Raw genomic sequence first — 25,313 nt, 5'->3', positions numbered from 1 at the left:
TATATATATATATATATACACACACATATACATACATGTATATGTATATATATGTTCAAATGAAAGCTGAAAATATAAAAACAAATGCTAATTCAAAATATTAATAAATCCTATAAGTAATACTGAACTAACACTGGTAGAGTACAGTTATGTACAAAGCTAGTTATAAAACACATACTTGTTTTGTGAACTGCACTGTTACACACTTTACTAAGTATTCTGATGACTAACATTTATTGTTACATATTATGTTGAAGCCTTATGCTAAAATGCTGTAAATTATTATTATAAATTATTATAATTTAAATTATTTAAAACGTTTCTTTTTAATAAAATATGCAACATTATTACAAATCTGATTTTTGATTTGCCATTAAGTAGTACAGAGTATAGACTGATGTGAAAAGGGTTTCAACAGCATTTTAGCATAAAGCTGCAACACAGAATGTGACTAAAATGCACATTTGTTCTGAATGCACTGTATATTTCAGGGCACACTGTGTACAATCTAATTCAAGAATTAGATTTAGCATTGATCTGCAGTACACTATTACAGGGAAAATCCCTGCTGGAGTAACCTGAGGTTCAGTGTCTTGAACAAACGGTAAGTGAAGGGATCGCCCCTCACAGGTTCAAACCTACAATATTTGGGCTACTAGCCCAGATCTTTAACCACCACACCACCTAGTCTTAAGTAACTAAACTAGTCTAAAGTCTAAACCAGTGGTTCTCATTCAGGGAGCAAACTTCAAAGGGGTTGCAGGATGACTTAAAGGGACAGTTCACCCAAAAATTAAAATTAAGTTATCATTTACTCAGCCTGCTGAGCATTGTTTTAATGCTGTGTGCCCTTCTTTCTTTTTCGGACAACAACAAAAAAAAAAAGGTCCAGCTTGCTCTGGCAGAATGTCAGGATTTTCGTTAATACATTAAATGACTGTACAAGATCAGATCTCAGGAATAATCTACTATCGCCACCTGCTGTTCATGTAGAGCAACAAAAACCACGGGTGCCAAGAAGCTTTCAGTGAAAACATGCCTGTGTCATGTGACATTGCAATTGCAATCAGCCCAGTAGCCAAAGACATGCAACGCTCTTCTGAGTGTTACAGGGTTAAATCATAAAGCCACCAAGAAGAACACAGAAGTATAAAATAGCACAGTATGCAGCGATATAAAATATTATTAAATTACTGATTTGGCAACCAGTTAAATGAGCTGTTAGAACCATGAAAACTGAATTATTAAAAAATGTCTTTGACTGAATAGTTCATGTGAGCCATACACAAACTGATATCAATTAAAAAGCAAGTCACGCTCATCTATATGCATGCAACACTGCAATTTCAGCATCCAAATCAACAGAATGCATGCAAAACGGCCTCTATCACTAACGAAACATGCATTCATTCTTATACACTTATGTCTGTTTTAGATACATGCAAGTGAAAGTTCGGGGTTAATAGAGAGCTGTGAATTAATGACTGGATTAGAGGAGTATTCGGTTCTGTCCAGGTCATACTGGGAGGAAATGAGAGGGGTGGATGATGGGAAGGGGAATAAATCTATAATATCAGACTGGTGTTTGTGGGCAACACATCAGTACATACCCAGAAAGAGCCTCTTAGGAACTTTGATTTCTTCATCCTTACTGTCTGTTGCTTCAGACAAATAAGACAAATAAACACAAAATAAGAACTGGGGGAGAGAGAGAAAATAGATTGCATCGCTCCATCTTCTCAAGGACACAAGAAGCCTTGAAGGGATGAAACTCATGAAAACATGTCCAAGTCATATTTCAGGCTAAAACCAACAGTTAAGGAACTTTTTTTTCATGAAGAACAAGAAAAAACATATTTTTAGAACCATTATGATATGTGGCATTGTAACATTATTTTCATGATAATTTGTTTCATTTTTCTTAAGCAAAACATTGTGTCATTTTTCATCTGATTTTGGGTTGAAATATGATCCAGATACACTACAAGTCAAAAATCAAATAATATTTATTAAATATTACATTGAAAGTAGTATCTTATGCTTACCAAGGCTGCTTTTATTTGTTACAGTAAAATAAGTAACATTGTAAAATATTATAATAACAATTTGAAATAACTTTTCTATTTTAATATTTTTAAAATGTAATTTTACATGGTCCTTCAGAAATCATTCTGCTGATTTTTTTCCCTGCTTATTTTTATTATAAAATCATACTTACCCAGACTTTTGAATGGTAGCGTATCACGGTTTCCTCAAAAATATTAAGCAAAGCTATTTACAACTGATAATAATGTTTCTTGGATCATGCGACACTGAAGACTGGAGTATAATGGCTGCTGAAAATTCAGCTTTGCATCACAGGAATAAATTTATAAATATTTCTTCTTCATAGTTCTTCAATCACATTTAAGTTTCTGTAAACAATTTAGGTTTCCACAGTAATAGAAAACTTGAGAATCTTTAAATTGACATTTACAGGTCTGGAAAATGGAATAACATAATATAAAAATAATAAATTATGTAAATATAAAATATAGTATTTCACTTGGAACTTTGAGCGGTTCTTCCATTTAGCCAGTGGAAATTACGAGTATTTACGTGTAAATGGAAGAACTGCTCAAAGTTCCAAGTGAAATACTATATTTTATATTTACATAATTTATTATTTTTATATTATGTTATTCCATTTTCCAGACCTGTAAATGTCAATTTAAAGATTCTCAAGTTTTCTATTACTGTGGAAACCTAAATTGTTTACAGAAACTTAAATGTGATTGAAGAACTATGAAGAAGAAATATTTATATTTTTATAAATCTATAATATCAGACTGGTGTTTGTGGGCAACACATCAGTACATACCCAGAAAGAGCCTCTTAGGAACTTTGATTTCTTCATCCTTACTGTCTGTTGCTTCAGACAAATAAGACAAATAAACACAAAATAAGAACTGGGGGAGAGAGAGAAAATAGATTGCATCGCTCCATCTTCTCGAGGACACAAGAAGCCTTGAAGGGATGAAACTCATGAAAACATGTCCAAGTCATATTTCAGGCTAAAACCAACAGTTAAGGAACTTTTTTTTCATGAAGAACAAGAAAAAACATATTTTTAGAACCATTATGATATGTGGCATTGTAACATTATTTTCATGATAATTTGTTTCATTTTTCTTAAGCAAAACATTTTGTCATTTTTCATCTGATTTTGGGTTGAAATATGATCCAGATACACTACAAGTCAAAAATCAAATAATATTTATTAAATATTACATTGAAAGTAGTATCTTATGCTTACCAAGGCTGCTTTTATTTGTTACAGTAAAATAAGTAACATTGTAAAATATTATAATAACAATTTGAAATAACTTTTCTATTTTAATATTTTTAAAATGTAATTTTACATGGTCCTTCAGAAATCATTCTGCTGATTTTTTTCCCTGCTTATTTTTATTATAAAATCATACTTACCCAGACTTTTGAATGGTAGCGTATCACGGTTTCCTCAAAAATATTAAGCAAAGCTATTTACAACTGATAATAATGTTTCTTGGATCATGCGACACTGAAGACTGGAGTATAATGGCTGCTGAAAATTCAGCTTTGCATCACAGGAATAAATTACATTTGAACATATATTCAAAAAGAAAACAGTTATTTTAAATTTAAATAATATTTCACAATATTACTGTTTTTACTGTATTTTTTTGGATCAAATAAAGGCAGCCTTGACAACTATGAAGGACTTCTGTCAAAAACACCAAAAAGTGATATCACTGTCAAACTACAGAAGACGGTCATTCATTTCTATGTGTATCACACAGGTCAGTTCAAAATGAGATCATGGGAACTTTAAGACTTGAATTTCAATGTTGGGTTGTATCTTGATTCAATTTGTTTGAAAATTTGCATGATTCACCAAGTTTGAAAAATTAAAGCCTTTACATACTATACACTGGATCACATATTATTCTTAAAAATTAGTACACAGTACACAATATACGTATTGCAAGCCCAAGTTCAGTGCTCTGGCTCAGTTTGAGAGAACAAATTCATCTTTTGTTAACTCTGTAACACACCCCAAGTATAAATAAACCTGAGACTGATGTTGACCAAGCAGCCAGCCGATCAAAGTTCATCCGCTTCAGAAGCCCTTCTTGTATGACAATCTCATGAGACACGCTCAAAGACAGACCTGACCATGTGACTGCATCATTTACTGTAATTCAATAGGCTTTAAACCGAAGAACCAAACTCAACTAAACAGATCGACTGGGAAAGAGAATTTCATTAAACATTTCATAAAACTTTTAAAGAAAGAAACCTAGAAAAAAGAAACCCATAATTGATTCTGCAGCTCCACACACACACACACACACACTCAAGTGGACACTGAGGCTGTAAAGAGTCCTAAAGTTTGGCACCTGTGAAGGAGCGGCGTTTGGTGTTGAGTTCAGTGGCCATGCGGACGCTGGTGCACAGGTTCAGCATGATTAACATCGTGATGATCATGATTATACTCTGCCAAAGCAGCGGAGTCTCGAAGTAACGTCCAAGCCTGGAAAAATAACAACAACACACACAAACAAACACACACACACAGTTCAGAGAAAAGCACCAAATACTATGACACGATGTTCCACATCTTCTAACCAATAAACTTTTTATCACACACTGGACATTTCTCTCAGTTTCTTTAGCCTGTTAAGTCTTCAGACAGCATGTATGACCTTTTTCTTGTCTTGTTCTATTTAATTTCTTGTCTTGTTCTATTTAATTAAATAAATTTTATTAAATTTTTTTTAATTTAAATTCTAAGCTATAACAGTACTTTCCCCATCATTTATGCATATCAGTAAGCTTGTACCTAAAACTAGTGTAATTGGTAAGACTGTTTGTGGATGAGTTATGAGTGGATGAATTCAATGATGAGAATTTTTAAAAACCATTTTAATTATTTCTTAATTTTAGTATTATTATTATTATATTATTATTATTATCATAATTATCATTAGTGCACAAATAAAACAAATCTATGAAGAAGAAATATTTATATTTTTATCCAAAATAAAAGTTTTTGTTTGCATAATATATGTGTGTACTGTGTATATTTATTGTGTGTATATAAATACACATACATACAGTATATATTTTGAAAATATTTACATGTCTATATTTATATACATACAATTTATATTATAAATAAATATATTTAATATATAAACATAACATATTTTTCTGAAATATATATGTATTTATATATACATAATAAATATACACAGTACACGCATATATTATGCAAACAAATCTTTAATTTTGGATGCGATTAATCACGATTAATCGTTTGACAGCACAAATATATATATACACACACACACACAAATAAATAAGCAATCTATTATCCAGTAGAACCCAGAACATTTTGCAAGCACATTATCCAGTATGACATGTTTTAAAGACTGGTGTCATATAAATGCCTCTTTATACACACATTATAGTGGATTATGGCAGATCAGTGGATCACGTGCCATGTGTTTGTATCGTTTCCTCATATAGCTGTCCTGCAGTCACATATTGTGTCTCCAGACATGATGGTTGAGATATAATAACTCACCTAAACAGTATTCTTAATATGTTGGCTACCAGCAGCACCAGGCACACATATGTGGAGAATCCCTCAGCATTCTGGGTCCTGCGGATGTCCCTGTACTGAGGGATGTATGGCACAACCCCTCCAAATATGATGGCAACAGATGCGACCCAAGACACCGCTTGATGAGCAACATACATGATCTGATCCATAATCACTTCATCCATCTTTGAGTGATGTAGCTGCTGTCCCTTACTATTAAAATCAACTGAATGCAATGACTAGCCCACTAATGTAACGAAACATAAATCATTACTAGTTTGCTGGTTTGTTCACATTTTAAAATGTAATTTCTTGCCGATTACTGGATATATACTCTAAACAACGGCAGTAAATGTACTTTCATTGTCCCAGTCAACATCCACTGACTCAATAGACCTAATTCATTCAAGTGATTCCTCTTTCCAGCGAAGAAATACTTGCTAAATCGATGGGAACAGATCCTCAGCGTGGGTCCATATTATCTTCTCCGTGCAAAGGAAAGCAGAGTGCTGTAACACATTTTAAAGCCACTGTGATCCTCTCTGCTACAGCTACAGCTGGCTAGAGCTCATAACAGTACTTCCGCGTTGCACTGCGTCACAACGTGCTCATTACATATTCATGAGACGCGCGGTCCTATCGCCTGTCGAGTTTCCCGACGCGCCTATGATAGGGAAAACCAAAGATACAACCATTTATCATCGATTAACCGCAGTATTTCAGCATTTCTGCACGTGAGGATTACATTTACCATTACATGTTAGACTCAGACATGACCTGACTTGATCTCAAACGGTTTTATACTTGTGATGGAACTTTTGTGTCGTTTAATCCCCTCGAAATCCAGATGAAGTTACATGCAAACCTCATGCTACATAACGCATGACATCAAAATTAAACAGCTATTATTAGCACTGTGTAATTCAAAAGATTTATCCTCCAGTGCACTGGAAATCACATAAATGTCTTTCAGCTAAGTTACTAAAAGGGTTAAATGTGGATAGCCTACTACATACGAAAGAGGAAGTTTTTATACGCAATGAATGAGAGTGAAAAGTTGAAAAGTTACAGAATCCGTTTATTCTGATATATATGTGTGCTCAAACATCTCTGAGACTGAAGCACACATCTTCCTCGTGCTGTTTTAATCCATATAGCGTTGCCTAGAGCTGATAACTAACAACTAAATCAACTCAAACAAACCTCATGGCAGGATCCGAGTCAAAAGCCGCTAAAGACTTGACTGCAATGGTAGGTGATCTTTTTAATCTGTTTTAATTTGACAGTGATTATAGATTGTGTAATTGCAGTCGCAGGATCCTGTGTTAAAGTTTGACAAATCTGCTCAATTCATTTCTTCAAACAGATGGAGACGACTATGCAACAACTTCAGAGCAGGTTTCAGAACTTATCTGACCAAATCATCTCCAAAAATATCTTTTCAGATGCATAATCTCACTTTGGAGAAGCTCGGCATGCTTAGATTAAAGCGTTTACTATAGCACTAGCATAAAATGTATTTGAATTGCTACCACAGTAATATCATGTTTCATACACAATGCAAGGGCAACAGCGCACACTTTGGATTTTCACATTCTTTGGGTTCCTTGATTGTGCAGACTTCATTCTGTGTGAAACCATTTATTTCAGGGGTGTCGAACTTGGTCCCTGGAGGACCACAGGCCTGCAGAGTTTAGCTTTAACCCTAATTAAACACACCTGATCCAGCTAATCAAGTCCTTCAGGATTATTTGAGAACTACAGGTATGTGTGTCGAAGCAGGGTTGGATCTAAAGGTGCGTTCACGCCCTGTAGTTTCCTTACTGTAGTTTCGAGGTTTCAACATGTAAAAAGCGTGCGTTCATGTCCTCGTAGAACTCGTAATTAAAGCTTTTAAGATGGGACTTTTCTGGGAGCTCCTACTTGTAGCTACCACCTGACCACAGAAGATTCATTTAGGCATTGATAGTGGTGCTATAGAAACACAGAGTTCCTACACACCTGTCTGTCATGATCAAGTACCCTGAACATCTTGATTAGCTGGTTCAGGTGTGTTTGATTGGGGTTGGAGATGAAATCTGCAGGACGGTAGCCCTCCAGAAGCAGGTTGGAGACCCCTCTGCTACACAAAGAACTGAGTGTTTTCCTTAATGCCTGAACTGGATGAGATGGGAACACGCATAGATGATCTGGAGAAGAACGTCGGTGATCTCATGACACAAGCAGGAGCTGAGGAGCAGCATAAAGCAAAGCAAGTGCATTGGATTTATTTTATTCAGTCACCAAATTAATTAACTGGAGATGTTTTAAGCAGTAAGTCATGATATTTAATATTGGTGTTTTTCTGCGCAGTGGTTTGGAAGAGAGACCAAGCTGGCCAAAGCGCTGAGCAGAAATGTTGGAGAAGCTTGAGATCAACACAATATTTGTGTCTTAATCTATGCATGTATTATTCACCGGTGCCTTGTTTTCTGTATGATTTAGGTTTGAATATGTGATCTTGTACCTAAAGCAATAAATGAACTTGTTTAGCTTCCTGTGTTAAATATTTTCCAGGATACAATAGAAACAAAAATGGAAACATGTAACAATGTATTAATATAAAGTACCTCTTGCTGACAATATCAACGATCTTTGAAAGCTGTCATAAAACTATGCATTGGGCCAAAAAGACTACACTGCTCCCTTTTTAATGTGAAATACTTGCAAAGGACTTTGTAGCAACGCGTAACTGAACTTAAGGGAATTCTTATTGGCTTTTGCTTTCATTTTGCATGATTTTGTTATATTTTGCACTGAGCTCTCATAAAGCATCCTAGTGTTTATTACTTGGGCAAGGGTTTGTTCAGAATTAAACATTATGCAACACTACACCATGGTGCAACATTAACCGATGTTGGCTGGCATTAAATGTACATTTGTATATATTATAATTAATATTATTCTATATTTAATTTGATAGAACTAGTGTTTTAGTTTTTCATGTAACATAATCAGATTCCAACAATTAAGTATTTGTAATTAGATTATATTACGTTTTAAAATGCTCGTAATCAGATTACAGTTACTTTTTTATGGATTACATGCTTGCACATTATTCACACAATGGCAATAAATATTTCATAATTTATTGATTCATCTCAGTTCTTATTTTCCTTTCTAAATGAACCTACCTAATAACTATGCAAGTTACTAAACACTGCCAATGCAGTGAAATATGTCGTCTTCATATCCAGTGACCTTCACTGATTGTTGATATTGGAAGTCTGGACAAAAATATTTCAAACCTGGACGACTTTGGCCTATGTAATGTCATATTTTCATGTTTATTAATGTTTGTTGATGTAATGTAGGAATTCCCAAGCTTTTTTTGTGAGCTGAACCACTTTGACCTAAATAAGTCCCCAAGAAATTTCAATAATTTAACAACATATTTGCATGTTCACGGTTCTCTGATGACGGTGGCCACATTGGTCACATTGACAAATTTGAATTCATTACAATTTGACATTTTTATATTACTTGTAATTTTAATATGACATTTTTATATTAGCTTTTCATCAACACCCTACTGTTTTTTTTTGTTTTGTTTTGTTTTTTTACATGAACCCCAGTTTGGGAAACCCTGCTGTAATGCAATGTGTAAGGTTGAAAGCATTTAATGATATTGATAACAATAAGAATTAAATATATTTTCTCTCTTTTTTTGTTTTTGTTTTGGTGCATAATACCATACACAATACTCCCATTCCAGTTTATTTGATAAACGAGTTGGGTCAAAAGTAATCTAAAAGTAATCAAAAACTATATTACCAAATATGTGTAATCCAGAGGATGTTTCTAACTACAATCTTCGTCATGCAATTTGTAATCAGTAATGTACTATAATTTGTAACTAATCTACCCAGCGCTGTAACAAGGTGTCAAGTTGCTATACTCTTTAGCCAGCAGGTGGCAGCATTGTTTCGCTCTTCTCACTGCTTCCTCCATTGTAGTAAATAATCAAGGTAATTAAATCAACGGAACCGGAGACAAATGTAGGTCTTCAACCGGTCCATCAAGAAAGAACGGAATTTACTGTGCATCTATGCATTTTCACATTATTAGATAAAAAAGATAAAGAGACCGAGGCCCTTCAAGTATGGAACAGCCACTATGTGTCTATAGGTATCGTATCGTTTAAGTCTACATTATTTTTCATGTATATACTTGTATTTACTAATATTTAGGTATTTGTTGAAACATTCTTCATTATCAACGCCTTGTTTCTTGTTTCAGTTCGAAATCTGTTGTTTGTTTTTATTCATTTTACTTTGATTTGCAATTGTTTTTTTTTTTGTAATTATTTAGTTAACTTAAAAAATAAAGCTCGTCAAATCTTCCGAAACTTGTTTACAAACAGCAACATGCAGATGTATTGTCTGCTACACCCGTATTTGAATACAAATCTTTCCCCTTTGTGGCTTGCATAAATTATCGCGAGATTTGTGCGGACGCTATTCACCAAAGATACGCCACCGCCGCAGCCGCCGTGGTTGTCAAGGGAGACTACGCAAGAAATGTGGCGTACGCCTGTGGGCCGGAGCGTGAGTTGGAGAAAGACAATGTCGATCGGCGAGAGGTCGGTTACAGAGGCGGCCGGGAGCGTCAGCAGAATGGGTGAGTATTTAGTCCCTTTCGCTTTGTTAAAGTCGCGGTTTGTCAAACTCTTCTGTACGCAGATTTATAGCTTTGTTTGGGCAGTGTGTTTTGAACAGATGTGTTTGCTGAGTGTGTAAATCGACAAATAGATCTGCTCGCGAGCTCCTGTTTCAGTCTAATCTTCACCCTTTTGGTCATTATCATGACAATTACCGTCTCTTTTCTAGTATAAGTATGTTACTTAAACAGTTACGCTTGCAAAAAATGCACTGTGGGTGGTATAATAATGGTATCAGATAGTAATGCCGTGGTACTCTGTGTCATAGTGCTGTGGTATGTTCATTGTACTATAAAGAATGCCATAATACACAAAATATGGCATTACCGCAATATTTTGTCCAGAAAACCATGGGTTTAAGCAGTGAATGCAGTGCTGTGGCCAGACATTTGCAGCTGTAGTCTGTCTGTTTGAAGAAACACCTTCTTGAGTCTTGTCTGTCACTCTCTCTCAGCTTTGTAGAAATATTCAAATGTGTGTGTTGCAGTCGGTCAGGGGTGGAGGATCCTGCTCCTGGGCTTTACTCCAGCACTAATTAAACACACAATTTCTTCTCCTTCTCGTGAACCATCTAATCAAGCTGTTTTAGAGTGCTAGAAACTTTCAGGCAGGTGTGTCGGAGCTAAACACCTGAAAGTGGCCCCTCCAGGAACCGGACACCCCTGCTGTAGAGAATCGATCACTTACCATTGGATGGAAATACGGATGAGGGACGGATAGATTAATAGATAGATAGACAGACGGATAGAAGTATGGATAGATAGAGGGACGGACAGATTCATGGATTGGGCACATAGAGATAGATGGATGGACAGATAGTTGGCTAGATCTGTAAACAGATTGATTTGTTTAATACCCAAATGATCCGTCTTGTACATATTTGACAAGAAATGAGATACAGAGATACAAATAAAGCATTATACAGATACAATACATTGAATACATTTATTAGTTTTACATTTTTAAACATTAATTGCATGACCAGCTTGTTTTTTTCCCTCCAAAATTGTCATTTGGTGATAATTAAAGTTTGCTTGAACCAGAAGGTGCAACCGAGTTTCTGTGATGAATTTCTGAGTGAAACACGATATTGACTAGAAGGCTGGGCTTGATTTTTGCACACCTCCACACCATCTCTAGCGGGAGGGTTTAGGATGCTCTGCTCAAGCCGTCAGACTGGCATCGTCAAACAGAGAGGAAGCACATTTTCAGAATTTGACTGACTGAAGAACACTTTTTTTTTTTCTCTGGGTTTACTTGCATGGATTATTCATTCATCACAAGACTAGTCATTTGAGTGCTAACAAAGTCCATAGAGCCAATTTTGATTTCATGCATCTTAAGTTCATATTTAAGATGTTGCATGTAGATTACCTGCTTTTACCTTTACTTTTAGGCAGCATAACATCTTGAATGAAACCTCAGCCTTTATACAGAAGAAGTGTACAAAAAGAAATTTGTCCTATAGCAACACACAGCATGATCATCAGTAAGTTAGATCTCTGGTGTGGCTGAAGACCCTGTTGGACTGTTGTTCAGTAAGAAGAATTCCTCCTTTATTCCCATCATGTTTGGATCACATGGCTACTGCTTGAATCGGTTCTGTCCGTTCACATGTGACTGTGTGTTTTATTCCATGGCTAACAATTAAGACGGTAATATTTATACGTTTTAAATTGACAATTGATATGCTTGATTTATCCCTTTTCATAAAAATGGTCTAAAGGCTGAAATGCTGTTGTATAAGATTTTAGTTTTTGTGAAAAGCTGTATCTGAACTGTAAATCATGTAATTTTATGGCTCAGTACTGTATGTTACCACAGACATTGTCCAACCCCACTCATACTGTTCATTTGACTTTTGCAGTTCTTAAAATGGGTCATAAATTGCCTTAAATTTATTTGTAAAAATATAGATACCCTGTAAATAGTGAAATAAAATTCCTTCCTTCATATTTGTTGATATTTGTGTATTGAAAATATTTTTGATTGACATTTAAACTCCTATCTGATTTTCTATATTTAAAAAAAGGGTGTTTTTTTTATTTGGGCTAGTTAAATTAATTTTCGGGCTACCAAAATCTGAAGAGTACCTGCCCGAAGGGCTACCAGGGATTTAGAAATTTTGCGAGCCCTGATCCTACATCATCCGCCGGAACGGCGTTCTATTGTGAACGTGCGTACGACAGTTAGAGGAAGAAATTACTCTTTATAAAGTTTTAAATATGGATATTTTTCTTACAAAAACACATCGATTCGCTTCAGGAGGCCTTTATTAACCCCCCGGAGCCGTGTGGAGCACTTTTTATGATGAATGGATGCACTTTATTGGACTTATTTTGTATTATTGGAAAATAACACCCATTCACTGCCATTATAAAGCTTGAAAGAGCCAGGACATTTTTAAATATAACTCTGATTGTATTTGTCTGAAAGAAGAAAGTGATATACACCTAGGGTGGCTTGAGGGTGAGTAAATCATCGGGTAAATTTCATTTTTGGGTGAACTATCCCTTTAAGTGAATGGTTTACAACTGAAACCTTAAAAGAGAATGTGTGTCTGAACTGCGGGTGGTCAGAATAGCCTTTATGGGCTGTATTGTCTGACTGCTTTCATTGAGTGTGTGATGAGAAAACCAGACCGAGACTGCCTGTTTTGCTCACGTGCTGTTGCGATGAGTCGACAAGATCCTGGTAGAGCCCTATGATTTCCTCAATACGGAAAATGCGGATGGAATCATGGAATCGAGTCATAAAAATGCAGTTTACTGTATAATGTGCATTGTCATGGAATTTGGAGAGTTTTAGATGAATAAATCAAAAGTGCGGTGACCAAATACACAAAATAATGTTCTTTTTAGCAACATCATATGACCCCTTTAAAGCGCAGTATACTAAAGCATGGTTTCAGCGTCTGCCGTCTCACTATATGAGGACAAGAACACACAAAGTTCATCTCCAGAGCTGCTCGGAGAGTCACTCCACTAGCATTTTTTTAATTGTGTGGTTTGCAGTTCATTTTGGACTGTCTGACTTGTGAGTCAGTCATATCCTGTGAATTACTCGTTGAAAATGTGTCATGTAAAAAATGGGCATCGCTGCATCTCATTTACTCCTTTTTATTGCTTTGCCTTTCTGTCTATCTTTCTTTACTGCTTTAGGTTTAGGCTACCACATCTCTTCCGGCAGTTGAGCCACATACAAAAACGTCATTGTTTCAGGACAGCAGTCACTCTCAAGCTCTCATCTTCCCTTTAGATCGCTGCACGGTAATGGTTTTGGTCAAGTGTCATCTAAAAAATCCTTAAAGGGATGGATGACCCAAAAATGAAAGTTCTGTCATAATTTTCTCACCCTCGTGATGTTTCAAACCTGTTACCCTTATCTATTCTATGGAACGAACAAGAAGGATTTTGCAGAATGTGTAAGCTGCTTGTCACAGTGAAACTTGGCACATTTTGATTAAGCCTTTGCATTCATGGTCATATATTGGATGAAGGCATCCGTCTATCCCATAATAACCCACATCAGTGAGTGACCCAGAATGTGACTTTGAGGTAATATATGTATGAAAGCCCTGGCATGTTTTGATTTTTGCTTGTGTGAATCCTTGTGGACTATTTCTGTTGATGCTTCACCCCGGGGAAATCCATTTGTGCTTTTTTGGGTCTTCGGCTCGTTCCTCATGGCGGTCTGGGTTAGTTTTTGCTGGTGTGTGTGGTTGAGACCATCCAAATTTGCATCAGAGCATTTACCGTATTGGTTCATTGAGATGTTCTTTTTTAGATATACTGAGCGTCTCGTCTTTGACAGGCTTTTAGCCTGGAAGAAGGAATATTTAGCCTACTGAAGGACCCTCAGCTTTCCTTTTCAGACGACTTCTGCGTGTACTCGTGTGTTCACACCTCACACCTGCCTTCTAGAAGAACACCCAATGATAACATCAGCAGGAAGTTGTGCAGGATATTCGTAACTTTCATTTGTAGTTTCAAGACAGAGCATTGCTTATCCATTGTGTGGGTGGTGAAAATAGAGTAAGAGAGGGCAAAATTTCTCAGACACACAAAATAAAGGCAATAGTTCCTCTTAAAGGGATCGTTCACCTGAAAAGGAAACTTTTGTCTGACTTGGCAGAATCAGACCAGTATGATTTCAGTTGGACTAAAGCAATTTACATGATGAATAAAAAGTTGAATTTTTGCTTTATTTTGACTGAAAAAAATCACACATACTTCAGTCTTTTGTGGTTTAATAATCACAAAATTTGTAATATTCCGTCTTATACAGTAGCTTAGATTCAATGTGTTTTTTTAAATGACTGGATTCAGTGATTCTGTCTGCGCCAAGTCTGTATGTGCAAATTGTATGAAAATGTGATTAACGCTGAATAACTTACTTTGAATATAAATGTTGGTCTGTTCCTCACATAAAGCTGACTTATGACTTCAGAAGACCTTGAATATAATGCATAAGTCATCTGAGCTAATTTGATAGCCTTTTACTGTACGTTGCAGCAGACTTTCTGCATCATCATCACAGACTTGTTTCTGTCAAGCTGCACGTGTTCCTCCAGGACGTTTCCATTTGTAGTGTAAGCAGAATAAGATGAAGGTTTTGATAGTCAAATGAGTTGGGTTTTTATGTGCTGCAGTCACAGATCAATGCATTTGATGATTTGCTGTTTCAGCAGAAAGAAAAGGCCTGGTTTATTCAGTGAGAGGATTTTTCAATTAAGTCCGTTTTACTGGCAGCCTGTGCACTGTAAAGCCCCATTTCTGGCCTTCCTGTAATTCTGTATGTTTAGAGAAGTGGTTTGGTTGCGCAGCATTAGGAAAACACTACAGGCTGTACATTTTTGGTATTGGGACTAAAATAGACTGATATTTACAGAATCTTCCACAGATGTGTTTCTTTCTTAAAGTATGTCTATATCTTATTGGCCATTCACACCTGGTAGTAATGTGACCATTTGAATGTGGTTTGATTGAACACGTGTGTTTGGATCACCTGAGATGGATGTTAATACCAGATATAAACAAGGCCTTTGTGCTAGGGCTGGGCGGTATATCGAGTTTGTACGATATATCGATATATTTTTAATAGGCAATATCATATGATATACGCATCTGAATTATAGCAGAGGACACAGAGTGAGTTGCTGCGGGGAAAGTGCATAATCCAGTTTGTCCTAAACATGAGACATGCTTTATACAGTATTAAGGACTTTAAAATAACTTTTAAGATATAGCCTAGTTAACATGTATGGTTTAAAGCGGTTCCCCCATCAGATGCTCTGACAGACACATGTGCTGCTGACAGATAGGATACTCGCCCTGCTTAATGCATTTGAGATGTGCTGTTTTCCTCAATGAACTTACATTTCACAGGTATGTTCTCCTTCTGTAAATGTTAGAAAGTCATGGAAATATTGCTGTCCATTTTGGAGCCTTCTGCATGCGATTCTCCACTAAACTTCACAGACTTCAGTGAACGCATGCGCGTCAAAAAGACGGAGCGCAATGGACCCTTTTCACAAGACTGTGATGATGCGTGTTTAACGGTCATCAGCATCGTAAATCCTCGAAAGTTTTTCATATTTGTATTTAAAAAAAAATGTATGTACATTTATAACAATATTCTTTGTATTATATCACCTTTGCATCAAATTACAAAAAAAAACAGTTAACGCTAATGTGAGGGTGTTTCTAATGCAGCGTCTATGGGAGGGATGGTCAATTTGACGTCGTTCTCTCTTCTGACTGCCGTTATCAGTCTCTCTCAATTTTTTTCCTTTTATTGAAAGTCATGAAAACATATATATATTTGTGGTACTCTCCCATTCACTGCTCTTCAAGTTAACCCAACTATGACGACTTCCGCTGCTGAGAAACCCGGAAATGTGAAAAAGGTCCATAGAATAAGAGTGCAATAAATGTATCATATGTAGAATTCTAAACCTACAAGTAAGTGTATTTTTTTATATTTTTTTTTTTATCCAAATAGAAAATGTAAAAAATACAGAGAGATGATTTTTTTTGGCCATATCGCCCAGCCATACATTGTTCTCATTGGTTGGATTGACAGCTGGTGTTGAGCAGCCAGAGCCAATGGCTTTGTTGAAGCTCTTAGTGAGTCGCAGACGCAGACCAACAGCTACAGATGAAAACCTCTTAATGTACTTCAGCTGTTATCTTTCTTTGTCTCATTCTGTCTCTTTGTGTTTTATTTTGTGAATGTGGATGCCTCTCTCCCTGCCTGGTGGAATCTGATCATCTCTTCTTCATCTATTCATCCATCGATCTGTGGATCAACATGATCTGAATGCTCTCCAAAGTAGCAGTAAGTACAGTCATTTCAAACACCTCGACAAACTACAAATGCATATGTTGTTCAGCTCCCCAAAATATCTCTAAAATCTGGAGCCTGTACTGCTAATTAGCTCAAAATCTAGTATTAGATATTACAATTGGTGTGTTAAGGCTATAACTAACACTCATAGTTAGGGTCAATTAGGACCAAAATCTTATATCACGATACAAGTAATTTTATTTCACGGTAACAATATATATATCACGGTATAGTTATTTTTGCTTTAAATAAGGTCTTTATGATATCAAAATTTTTGATACCATAGAAATTTCATAATTCTCTTCACCAGTGTCAATATCACAAAAAACTAATACTAGCCTAAATAAAAAAAATATATACAAATTTGAATGACAGACAGCAGAAATATTAGACTGCTGTCACTTTAAGAGCTGCCCGGATCCAGTATACTGTTACATGTGTTTTTAGTCACACTTTATTTTAAGGTCCAATTCTCACTATTAATTAACCATTAACTATGACTTTTGCCGCAATAAACTCCTAATTACTGCTTAGTAAGGTAGTTGCTAAGTTTAGGTATTGGGTAGGATTAGACAGCGCGCGCATATAGCGAAATGAGTTCTCTTTTGCTGCTGATTGCATTTCAGCTGCTTAAAATCACTTGTTTTTAAACCGCAATGCTTAAAAAAATGCATGTAAACGATATGTTTTCGTGACCACGTAGCATTGCAACTTCACATGAGCGTGTAATTGCGATAGAGACGATAGTCCAAAATCTCTACCGCTTGACCGCTCGGTTAATCGTCTCTACAGGTATAACGCCCACCCCTAGGCTCAATGGTTTGTTCAAATCCCTAATTCTAAGTACTAAACTTTAGTGTTCCACACTGTGCATCCCACATTATTTATGCTATAAGCATGAATAATACCTCATCATGTGGTTTGTGAGATAGCATGTTAAGTAACTTAAAAATTTTTCGCCTGGTGGCCAATGAAATTGATGAAGGAAAACCTATAGGCCTGGTCACACCAACTTGAATGTTCAATGCAAAAAACTGTGAAATTTGATTCGATTTACGCGAGCGATTTGTGTGCAGATTCAATATGCCAGTTGGTGGCGCTTATGGAAAAACAGAAATACAGCGGTACAGAAGAACAGCAGTGTGCAAAATTGTGTTTCTCAAATCAATCCGAGAACAATTCAGTCAGATTTAAGAGAGCCACTGCCAGATTCTTCCTCTGCGGTTCACTGTTGCTTAGCACTTTTTGGGCATGTGACCAAAAGTGCCAATCCTATTGGTTGGCTAGTTTTCTTCGCAGTGCAATAGAAAAGAGTTTCGGACACCTGAGTAAAAAGGTTTTATAATTTTCACAGATTTTGAATGTTTGTGTCGGTCTGAGCGTATACATTAATAGCTGTGGTCATGATGGATGGCCGCCTACGTGTTTCTCGTTTGTAGTGTTTTGTCAGTCATGCCTGCTAAAGCCATCGACTGTGTTTGGTTTTGGTCCACAGCAACAGAAGAACCTTGAGGGGTATGTGGGATTTGCAAATCTCCCCAACCAAGTGTACAGAAAGTCTGTGAAGAGGGGCTTCGAGTTCACTCTCATGGTCGTCGGTGAGTATCTTCTGTCCTGTTTATCCCACTGCTGGCCATTGAATTTCTCTCTTTTCCTTAAATGAAAGCTCATTTGTCACTTGAGGGCACTGATAACCAAAGCCTTCAACAGCGTTTTTGCAATATCTATTAGACCTTTTCTTAATTTTCAAAGTTTTGAGCTTTTTACAGACTAGTTCACCCAAAAAAAACAAACTAGTAATCATTTTACTCACCCAAACCAGAATGATTTACTTCTTCCGTGGATCACACAATAAAATATAATAGCTGGACAGTCCTCATTCCCTTTCGGTGCATAGAAAGGAGCAGCATGAACAGTCTGGGAACTTTCTTCTATGTTCCACAAAAGCAGGAAAGTATGGAAGCCCGTTTCTGCCACTGAATAAAAAATAAAAAAGGTAATTGTGACTTTTTATCTCACAATTTTTTTTTTCTTCAGAATGCATGAAATAAACCCACAATTGAAAGAAAGTAGTCAGTCTTTTTTTTTTCTCAGAATTTGACTTTATAACTCAAAGCAGTCAAAAAAACTGTCAGAATTGCGAGATATAAACCCGTAATTGTGAGGAAAAAAGTCAGAATTGTGAAAAAAAAATTGCGATTTATATTTTTATATCTTGCAATTCTCACTTTATTTCACGCAATTGCAAGTTTATATCACACAATTCTGAGAAAAAAAGTCAGAATTGTGAGATAGTCACAATTGCCTTTGGAAAGGTTGGAATGTGCCAAATAAATGAAACTATCCCTTTACAAAACAGATTGTGTGTCTTTTTGTGTTTTGCGACATATGGAAAAAAGCTTCAATGTCCGGGTTTAAATCGCGCTCAGATTGATTTGATTTTGAAGCAATATTTACACTGAAGCTCACAAGCAGCTATGGTACTAAGGGGCATGACATTTCCTGACCAGGCACCGAGTGCTGCCAATCACAGCACACACTGGCCCAGCTAACCAATCACAGCACATTTCGTATTTCAGAAGGCGGGCCTTCATTTGAAACAGGAACTATTCGAGCTGTTTATGCCAGACTGGGGAGAGAGGTGTTGTAATAATGTAAAATATGTGAAAAATAATGTGTTTTTCGAACAACCTAGTATGAGAGCCTGTTCTAGTACACCCCCAAAACAAAATCAAGACTTTGTAAAAGAGCATAATAGGACCCCTTTAATGAAAACGGGGTCAAAAATAGAGGTCTGTTGACCCAGCATGCAGAGCTATGTGGATTTTATGCACTCATGTGTCTAGCGGTATACGGTTTCACGCGGGCCGCTTCATGCAAGGCGCTGGCAGCTGTGCAGTGCACTGAAATGCATCAGTGATGGATTTCACATGGCAGAACAGAACGAGAGAACAGGGCTTGAAGAAATGAGCATTCAAAACAAATGTGCTTCGCATTCTCCCATGGACCTGGGGTTTTTCCCCTCCTTTGGCATGTGTGTGAGCGTGGCCTAGTGGGTGGGAAGTTTCCTGTAAATCCCATTCATTCAGCCTGGCCTGAGGACTCATATCTACCTCCACCTTCAGCTCTTCAGACTCCAAACACAACACAACCTGAAACTGGCTCTGACACCCACCTGGGGTCACCTCACGTCCTGCTCACAATCCAGATCCAGAGCCACGTTTCTGACATGTCAGTATTCCAGAATTCCATCTCCACAGGATTTTGGGAGGAGTGTTGGAGCAGCTACGCCCTGGAGTTTCCCCCTCTGCTGCACGTTGGGCAGGAAGCTTTTAGATGCCAATTTAGTGTACAGCATGTGATTAGAATCGCATAGTAATTGAAGAAGTGCAGTGCTGTCAAACACTTCCAGCTCTCTCTCTCTCTCTCTCTCTCTCTCTCTCTCTCTGTGGATGATAAAGGCACAGATGTTGTTGTTGTTAAGACTGTCCGTCTGTTCTCGAAGGAAAGTACGCTGGGCTCGTCTATGGTTTCAGAAGTGTCTGTTGCCTGACAGTAGAATAGAGTCTTGATCCTGGTGAAAGTCAATATTTACCATTGATTAACCTGTTTACCAGCCGCTTGTAAGGTTTGGCCTTGATCTTGGCTGATGTAGAGGCATTTAAGTCTGTTCTTCTTTCTTTTTCCTTTTTCAGACTTGTTTATTATCAGTAGCCGGGTTTCCATCCAAAGCTGCGAATTTAACTTATGCGCAAAACTGGAATATCGCATAAAACATTTGCGAACAAGCATCGTTTCCATCCAACAAGTCAAAGAGAACAAAATCATCACTTCCTGATAAACTGGCACTATAAATCACTAAGAAAAGTAGGAGAATATAATAATTTTCATATATAATAAATTACTTGTGCCTCAGAGCGAGCAGATGAAACACAATGAATGAGGTCATTGCTTTCGGAGGTGGATGCTGCTGTTTGGGAACGCAGTCGTGTAAGACATTTCTGGGAGGCAATTATAACAGAAATAGCCTACTTTGATGACAGACTTTGCTCGTGCATTTCCGAATGACCATAACAACATTTCAGATGCTGTGGAATGAGATCAGTCTGCTGGTTAGTCAGGTTTTGCCGTCCCATAGCGCAAAGTCACATGACTTTTTTTATGCGCTTGGAGGAATTTATTCGCAAAATGCATTTCCATCTCCCATTATTCGCATCAACCCTTTTTCGCACAAGTCGAAAACCACATCAAGCGAGCGTAAAAACTTTTTTGCGAATGAAGGGATTTTTATTCGAAATTCGGCGTTTCCATCACTCGTTTCTCATGCGATACTTCAAAATGCGCATTAAAATAGGGTGATGGAAACATAGCATAGCGATGTTAAGGATTATTGGCTTTGTTAAGCTTTACTTGCTTATGATTGCTAAAAAATTATGGATTTTCTTCCACATTTTAAGTTTTTACAGTGGTTGTAAATGTACTTGTAATCCTTAAATATTTTGGATGTCATTTCACATTTAGGTGTGCTAGCCATTTCTGGGTTTTTATTTTATAAACGTAAAACTTAAATTTTAAAAAAGCATGTAAATTTAAGATAAGTTTTAAAAAAACACCTATTGACCCATATTGCACTCAATCAGTAAACAGACTGCAATATTTGACATCTATTTGCATACTGAATTAAAGTTGGTCTTGTTTCTCACATCAACTGCCTCTGGACATCTGCCTTGCACCTTCTGTTACCACTTTTAAAGGGGTGGTTCACTGGTTTTTTTCTAGGCTTGATTGTGTTTATGGGGTGCAGTCTAATGTGTTAATGCTTCGTTTAAAAAAAAACACATTATTTTTCAAATAATTTACCTTTATTCTACACCGCTCTGTCCCTTCTCCCATAAACGCACTGATCATTTCCTGCTTTTATGAAGCCCCTCCCTCAGAAATACGTGATGGGCTCAGATTGGTTAGCTGGCCCAGTGTGTTGTGATTGGCTAAACCGCCTCTAGTGCGCGTCTAAACGTCCCGCCCCTCACCTCAGCGGCATGTGATCCGGTTGTATTGTAAACAATGGCATCGTTAATATCGCTTATCAGTTTGAGCCCGATTGAGAAGCAGAGGATATTATTGAAGAGGATCGTGCAGAACCTGTGCAAGCACGGCTTTTAATGGTAGGCCTATGTTTTTTGTTTGTTGTTGTCTCATACTTTTAGATACGCTGTTATTTGTAAATGCTACTGCTTATGTTAGCTTTTAATATACGGTTTTATCCTGATTAAAGCTTTATTACAGTACAGCAACCGAATGCGCGTCCATGTTTAATGCTTCTCATAGCTATGTGAAAATAAGTGTATAATTGGAACAGTTCATTGTCAGAGCTGAGCTGAATGAGAGAGAGAGAGAGAGCAGGGGAACGCGAGTAACAGTATTAAGAATCGCTGCTTGTGAACATTGATTTTGAAACCTGTGAATCCATTAGAATCGTTAAAAGACAGAATTACGATTCATATATGAACAGATTTTTACGTGCACCTCTAGTTTTCTCTTCTTCTTCTCTAAAGCAGTGCAGCATGGCATCGCCCCCTTTGCTGCCTTTTCCCGAGGGCGGGGTTTACCTGGTTTTGTGATGTCACGAACCCGGGAAGTAACTTGTTGTAGTCCCTACCAGCCGTTTTTGTAGGCATTAAACTGCCAGAATTTTAAAAGACGATATCTCAGTTTGCATTGAATTTTCAGTTTCGTAACTTTGCAGATATTGTTTATGCTCAAACAGCAACATTACACACTAACTAACGTTAAAAAAGTAAAATCGCAATGAACCACCCCTTTAAATTGAAGTTAAAAACGTATCTCCATTCCTTAGCATTTTAAACTCATTCTAATTTTGTTTATTGTCTGTTTTGTTTGGTTTTATTCTGTCTTTATTTAACTTTCCTTTACTTTGTTCAGCACAGTGGATAGCTTTGCTATGTTTAAATGTGCTATATAAATAAAATTAGCTTACTTGCATACCGAACTATAATTGGTCTTCTGAATTGCATGCTGAATTGCAATTGGTTTGTGTCTTACATATATTTGCATACTGAATTACGATTGGTCTTATGTCCTAAAATTGATTGCATACTGAATTATGATTAGGTATGTTGTAATCAGCAGCACCAAGATTTATATTTTGGTTTTATTTATCAGTTGTAAGTGATATGATAAAAGGGCTGGGTACTGTAAATAATAAAGTAAATGGATAATTCTTCCTGTTAAAGAGAAACATTTCTGTCATCATTTACTTATTGGCATATCATTCTATAACCCATGATGTGTTCATATTCGGAGCACAAATGAAGATATCTTTAATAAAATGAGAGATTTTGCTAACACTTTTTACAGTGCCCTTGTTACACATTACTTGTAGTCACTGTAGGAATAGCAGAGATTGTGCATAATTACATCTAACTAACCCTAAACCAAACCCTATTCCTAATTAATATTACTCAGTACAGTACTTACAAGGACAAAAAAAAGTCTAAGTGTAAAACCATGTGACTCCAGCGGTTTAATCCAGATTGTATGGAGCCATGTAATGTATAAGAAAAATTCAGTCTTTAATCACAAAATATTTTTACTTCTGCATACTGTAGCTCTCCAAATTTTCATTTTTTTTTATTTTGGGTGAAGTACTTTTAAAGTGTTCTTTCTGGCAACACTCATAAGTCAAGTCAAGTCACCTTTATTTGTATAGCGCTTTATACAATACAGATTGTGTCAAAGCAGCTTTACAGTGTCAAGCAGGAAAATTATTTGTCGATAATGCAAGAGGACACTAACAGTAAATATTTCAGTTAAAGTCAGTTCATTGCTGATTCAGTGATGTCATCATCCAGTTCAGTTCTCTTCCAATAGTGTTTGTGCAATCAATCAAGCCGACAATATTGCTTACAATATTACTTACAATAAAGTAAGCCAAAGGCGACAGTGGCAAGGAACCAAAAATCCATCAGTGACGGAAATGGAGAAAAAACCTTGGGAGAACCAGGCTCAGTCGGGGGGCCAGTTCTCCTCTGGCCAGACGAAACCAGCATGACGTGGTTTAATTCCAGGCTGCAACGCACGTCAGATTGAGCAGAGGACTCGTCTGGTTCCTGTGGTCTTGTGCCGATGGTCGTAGTGAAGGACTATAATGCAATATGAGCTTGCTCAAGTACTGAGGAGCTAAAGCATTCAAGGCTTTATAAGTAATTAGCAAGATTTTGAAATTTATTCAGTGTTCAATTGGGAGCCAGTGCAGTGTTGACAGAACCAGGTTAATATAGTCATACTTCCTGGTTCTAGTGAGAACTCTAGCTGCTGAGTTTGTTTATTACGTGTGCAGAGCAACCACCCAATAAAGCATTACAATAATCTAACCTTGAGGTCATGAACGCACGAATTAACATTTCTGCATTTGACATTGAGGGCATAGGTCATAATTTAGATATATTTTTAAGATGGGAAAATGTGGTTTTACAAATGCTAGAAACATGGTTTTCAATAGAAAGATTGCTTTCAAATAGCACACCTAGGTTCCTAACTGATAATGAACAATTGACAGAGCAGCCATCAAGTGTTAGACAGTGTTCTAAGTTATTACAAGCAGAGGTTTTTGGTCCAATAATTAATAGAATTTAGCAGTAGGATATTACTAGTCATCCAGTTTTTTATATCAACTGTGCATTCCGTTAGTTTTGCGAATTGGAGTGTTTCTTCGGGCCGCAAAGAAATATAGAGCTGAGTATCATCAGCATAACGGTGAAAGATAACACCGTGTTTCCTGATGATATCTCCCAAGGGTAACATGTAAAGCGTGAAAAGCAGCGGTCCTAATACTGAGCCTTGTGGCACTCCATACTGTACTTGTGATCGATATGATACCTCTTTATTCACTGTTATGAATTGATGATGGTCAGATAAGTAATATTTGAACCATGACAATGCAATTCCTCTAATGCCAACATAATTTTGTAGTCTACTCAAAAGAATGTTGTGGTCGACAGTGTCAAACGCAGCACTAAGATCCAGTAGCACTAATAGAGAAATGCAACCACAATCGGATGATAAGACCAGGTAATTTGTAACTCTGATGAGAGCAGTCTCTGTACTATGATACAGTCTAAATCCTGATTGGAAATCCCCACAGATACCATTTCTCTCTAAGAAGGAACATACTGTAGCTGAGAGGATACTGCCTTTTCTAGTATTTTTTGACAGAAAAGGGAGATTTGAGATCGTCTGTATTTAACTAATTCTCTTGAATTTAGTTGTGTTTTTTTAATGAGAGGCTTAATAACAGCCAGTTTGAAGAATTTTGGGACATATCCTAATGACATTGACAAATTAATCATATTCAGAAGAGGATCTATGACTTCTGGAAACACCTCTTTTAGTAGCTTAGATGGAATAGGGTCTAACATACATGTTGTTGGTTTTGATGATTTGACAAGTTTATACATTTTTTCCTCTTCTATAGCCATATTTTGCACTACAATGTTTTTGCATGCACGTTTTTGCATGCTTTCAAATACTACATGAAATAAATGCAGAACTGTTTTAAACATTCTGATCTGTAGCTTTGAAAATTTTCCACATTCTTTCTAAAGTTATGTATAACTT

At 36.7% G+C, this 25,313-nt stretch overlaps 3 protein-coding genes across 9 annotated transcripts in view; 2 read left to right on the top strand and 1 right to left on the bottom strand.

Moving 5' to 3' along the window:
* Window positions 1–6,159, bottom strand: part of LOC107698648 (PQ-loop repeat-containing protein 1-like) — a 46,849-nt gene extending 40,690 nt beyond the window's left edge. The window contains exons 1-2 of the mRNA XM_016499718.1: window positions 5,612–6,159; window positions 4,422–4,555 (exon numbers count right to left, since the gene is read on the bottom strand). Coding sequence (XP_016355204.1) covers window positions 4,422–4,555; window positions 5,612–5,814 — 337 coding nt within the window. The 5' untranslated portion in view covers window positions 5,815–6,159. The remainder of the gene's footprint in view (window positions 1–4,421; window positions 4,556–5,611) is intronic.
* Window positions 6,160–6,283: 124 nt separating this feature from the next.
* Window positions 6,284–8,519, top strand: hsbp1l1 (heat shock factor binding protein 1 like 1). 3 transcript variants are annotated; one of them, XM_016499719.1, is made up of 5 exons: window positions 6,284–6,363; window positions 6,787–6,880; window positions 6,996–7,062; window positions 7,790–7,880; window positions 7,982–8,519. In XM_016499719.1, exons 2-5 carry the CDS (start codon window positions 6,836–6,838, stop codon window positions 8,016–8,018), a joined length of 240 nt encoding a protein of 79 aa, XP_016355205.1. In that variant the 5' UTR covers window positions 6,284–6,363; window positions 6,787–6,835; the 3' UTR covers window positions 8,019–8,519. The 3 variants fall into 3 exon arrangements, with proteins under 3 accessions (XP_016355205.1, XP_016355207.1, XP_016355206.1); XM_016499721.1 differs by having other exon boundaries at window positions 6,350–6,424; XM_016499720.1 differs by lacking the exon at window positions 6,284–6,363 and having other exon boundaries at window positions 6,574–6,880.
* Window positions 8,520–10,218: 1,699 nt separating this feature from the next.
* LOC107698647 (septin-7) overlaps window positions 10,219–25,313 on the top strand; it is a 59,809-nt gene continuing 44,714 nt past the window's right edge. For 2 of the 5 annotated variants that reach the window (XM_016499715.1, XM_016499713.1), the window contains exons 1-3: window positions 10,219–10,288; window positions 10,690–10,691; window positions 18,172–18,274. In XM_016499715.1, the coding sequence (XP_016355201.1) occupies window positions 10,234–10,288; window positions 10,690–10,691; window positions 18,172–18,274 (160 nt within the window). In that variant the 5' untranslated portion in view covers window positions 10,219–10,233. Of the gene's footprint in view, window positions 10,289–10,689; window positions 10,692–16,662; window positions 16,668–18,171; window positions 18,275–25,313 lie in introns of all 5 variants that reach the window. The other 3 variants (XM_016499714.1, XM_016499712.1, XM_016499717.1) reach the window with 2 other exon arrangements.

The sequence above is a fragment of the Sinocyclocheilus anshuiensis genome, unplaced genomic scaffold (assembly GCF_001515605.1).
Source record: "Sinocyclocheilus anshuiensis isolate Anshui unplaced genomic scaffold, SAMN03320099.WGS_v1.1 scaffold150, whole genome shotgun sequence".
Taxonomy (NCBI): domain Eukaryota; kingdom Metazoa; phylum Chordata; class Actinopteri; order Cypriniformes; family Cyprinidae; genus Sinocyclocheilus; species Sinocyclocheilus anshuiensis.
This window is presented reverse-complemented; position numbering and strand designations above follow the sequence as displayed.

Bases quoted from the DNA above. Each gene is read 5' to 3' on its own strand.
- hsbp1l1 (XM_016499719.1), top strand. From the start codon at position 6,836: ATGGCAGGATCCGAGTCAAAAGCCGCTAAAGACTTGACTGCAATG. The intron at 7,063-7,789 runs ATATCTTTTCAG...TAATGCCTGAAC, and splicing joins TGACCAAATCATCTCCAAAA to TGGATGAGATGGGAACACGC. The intron at 7,881-7,981 runs GCAAGTGCATTG...TTTTCTGCGCAG, and splicing joins GAGGAGCAGCATAAAGCAAA to TGGTTTGGAAGAGAGACCAA.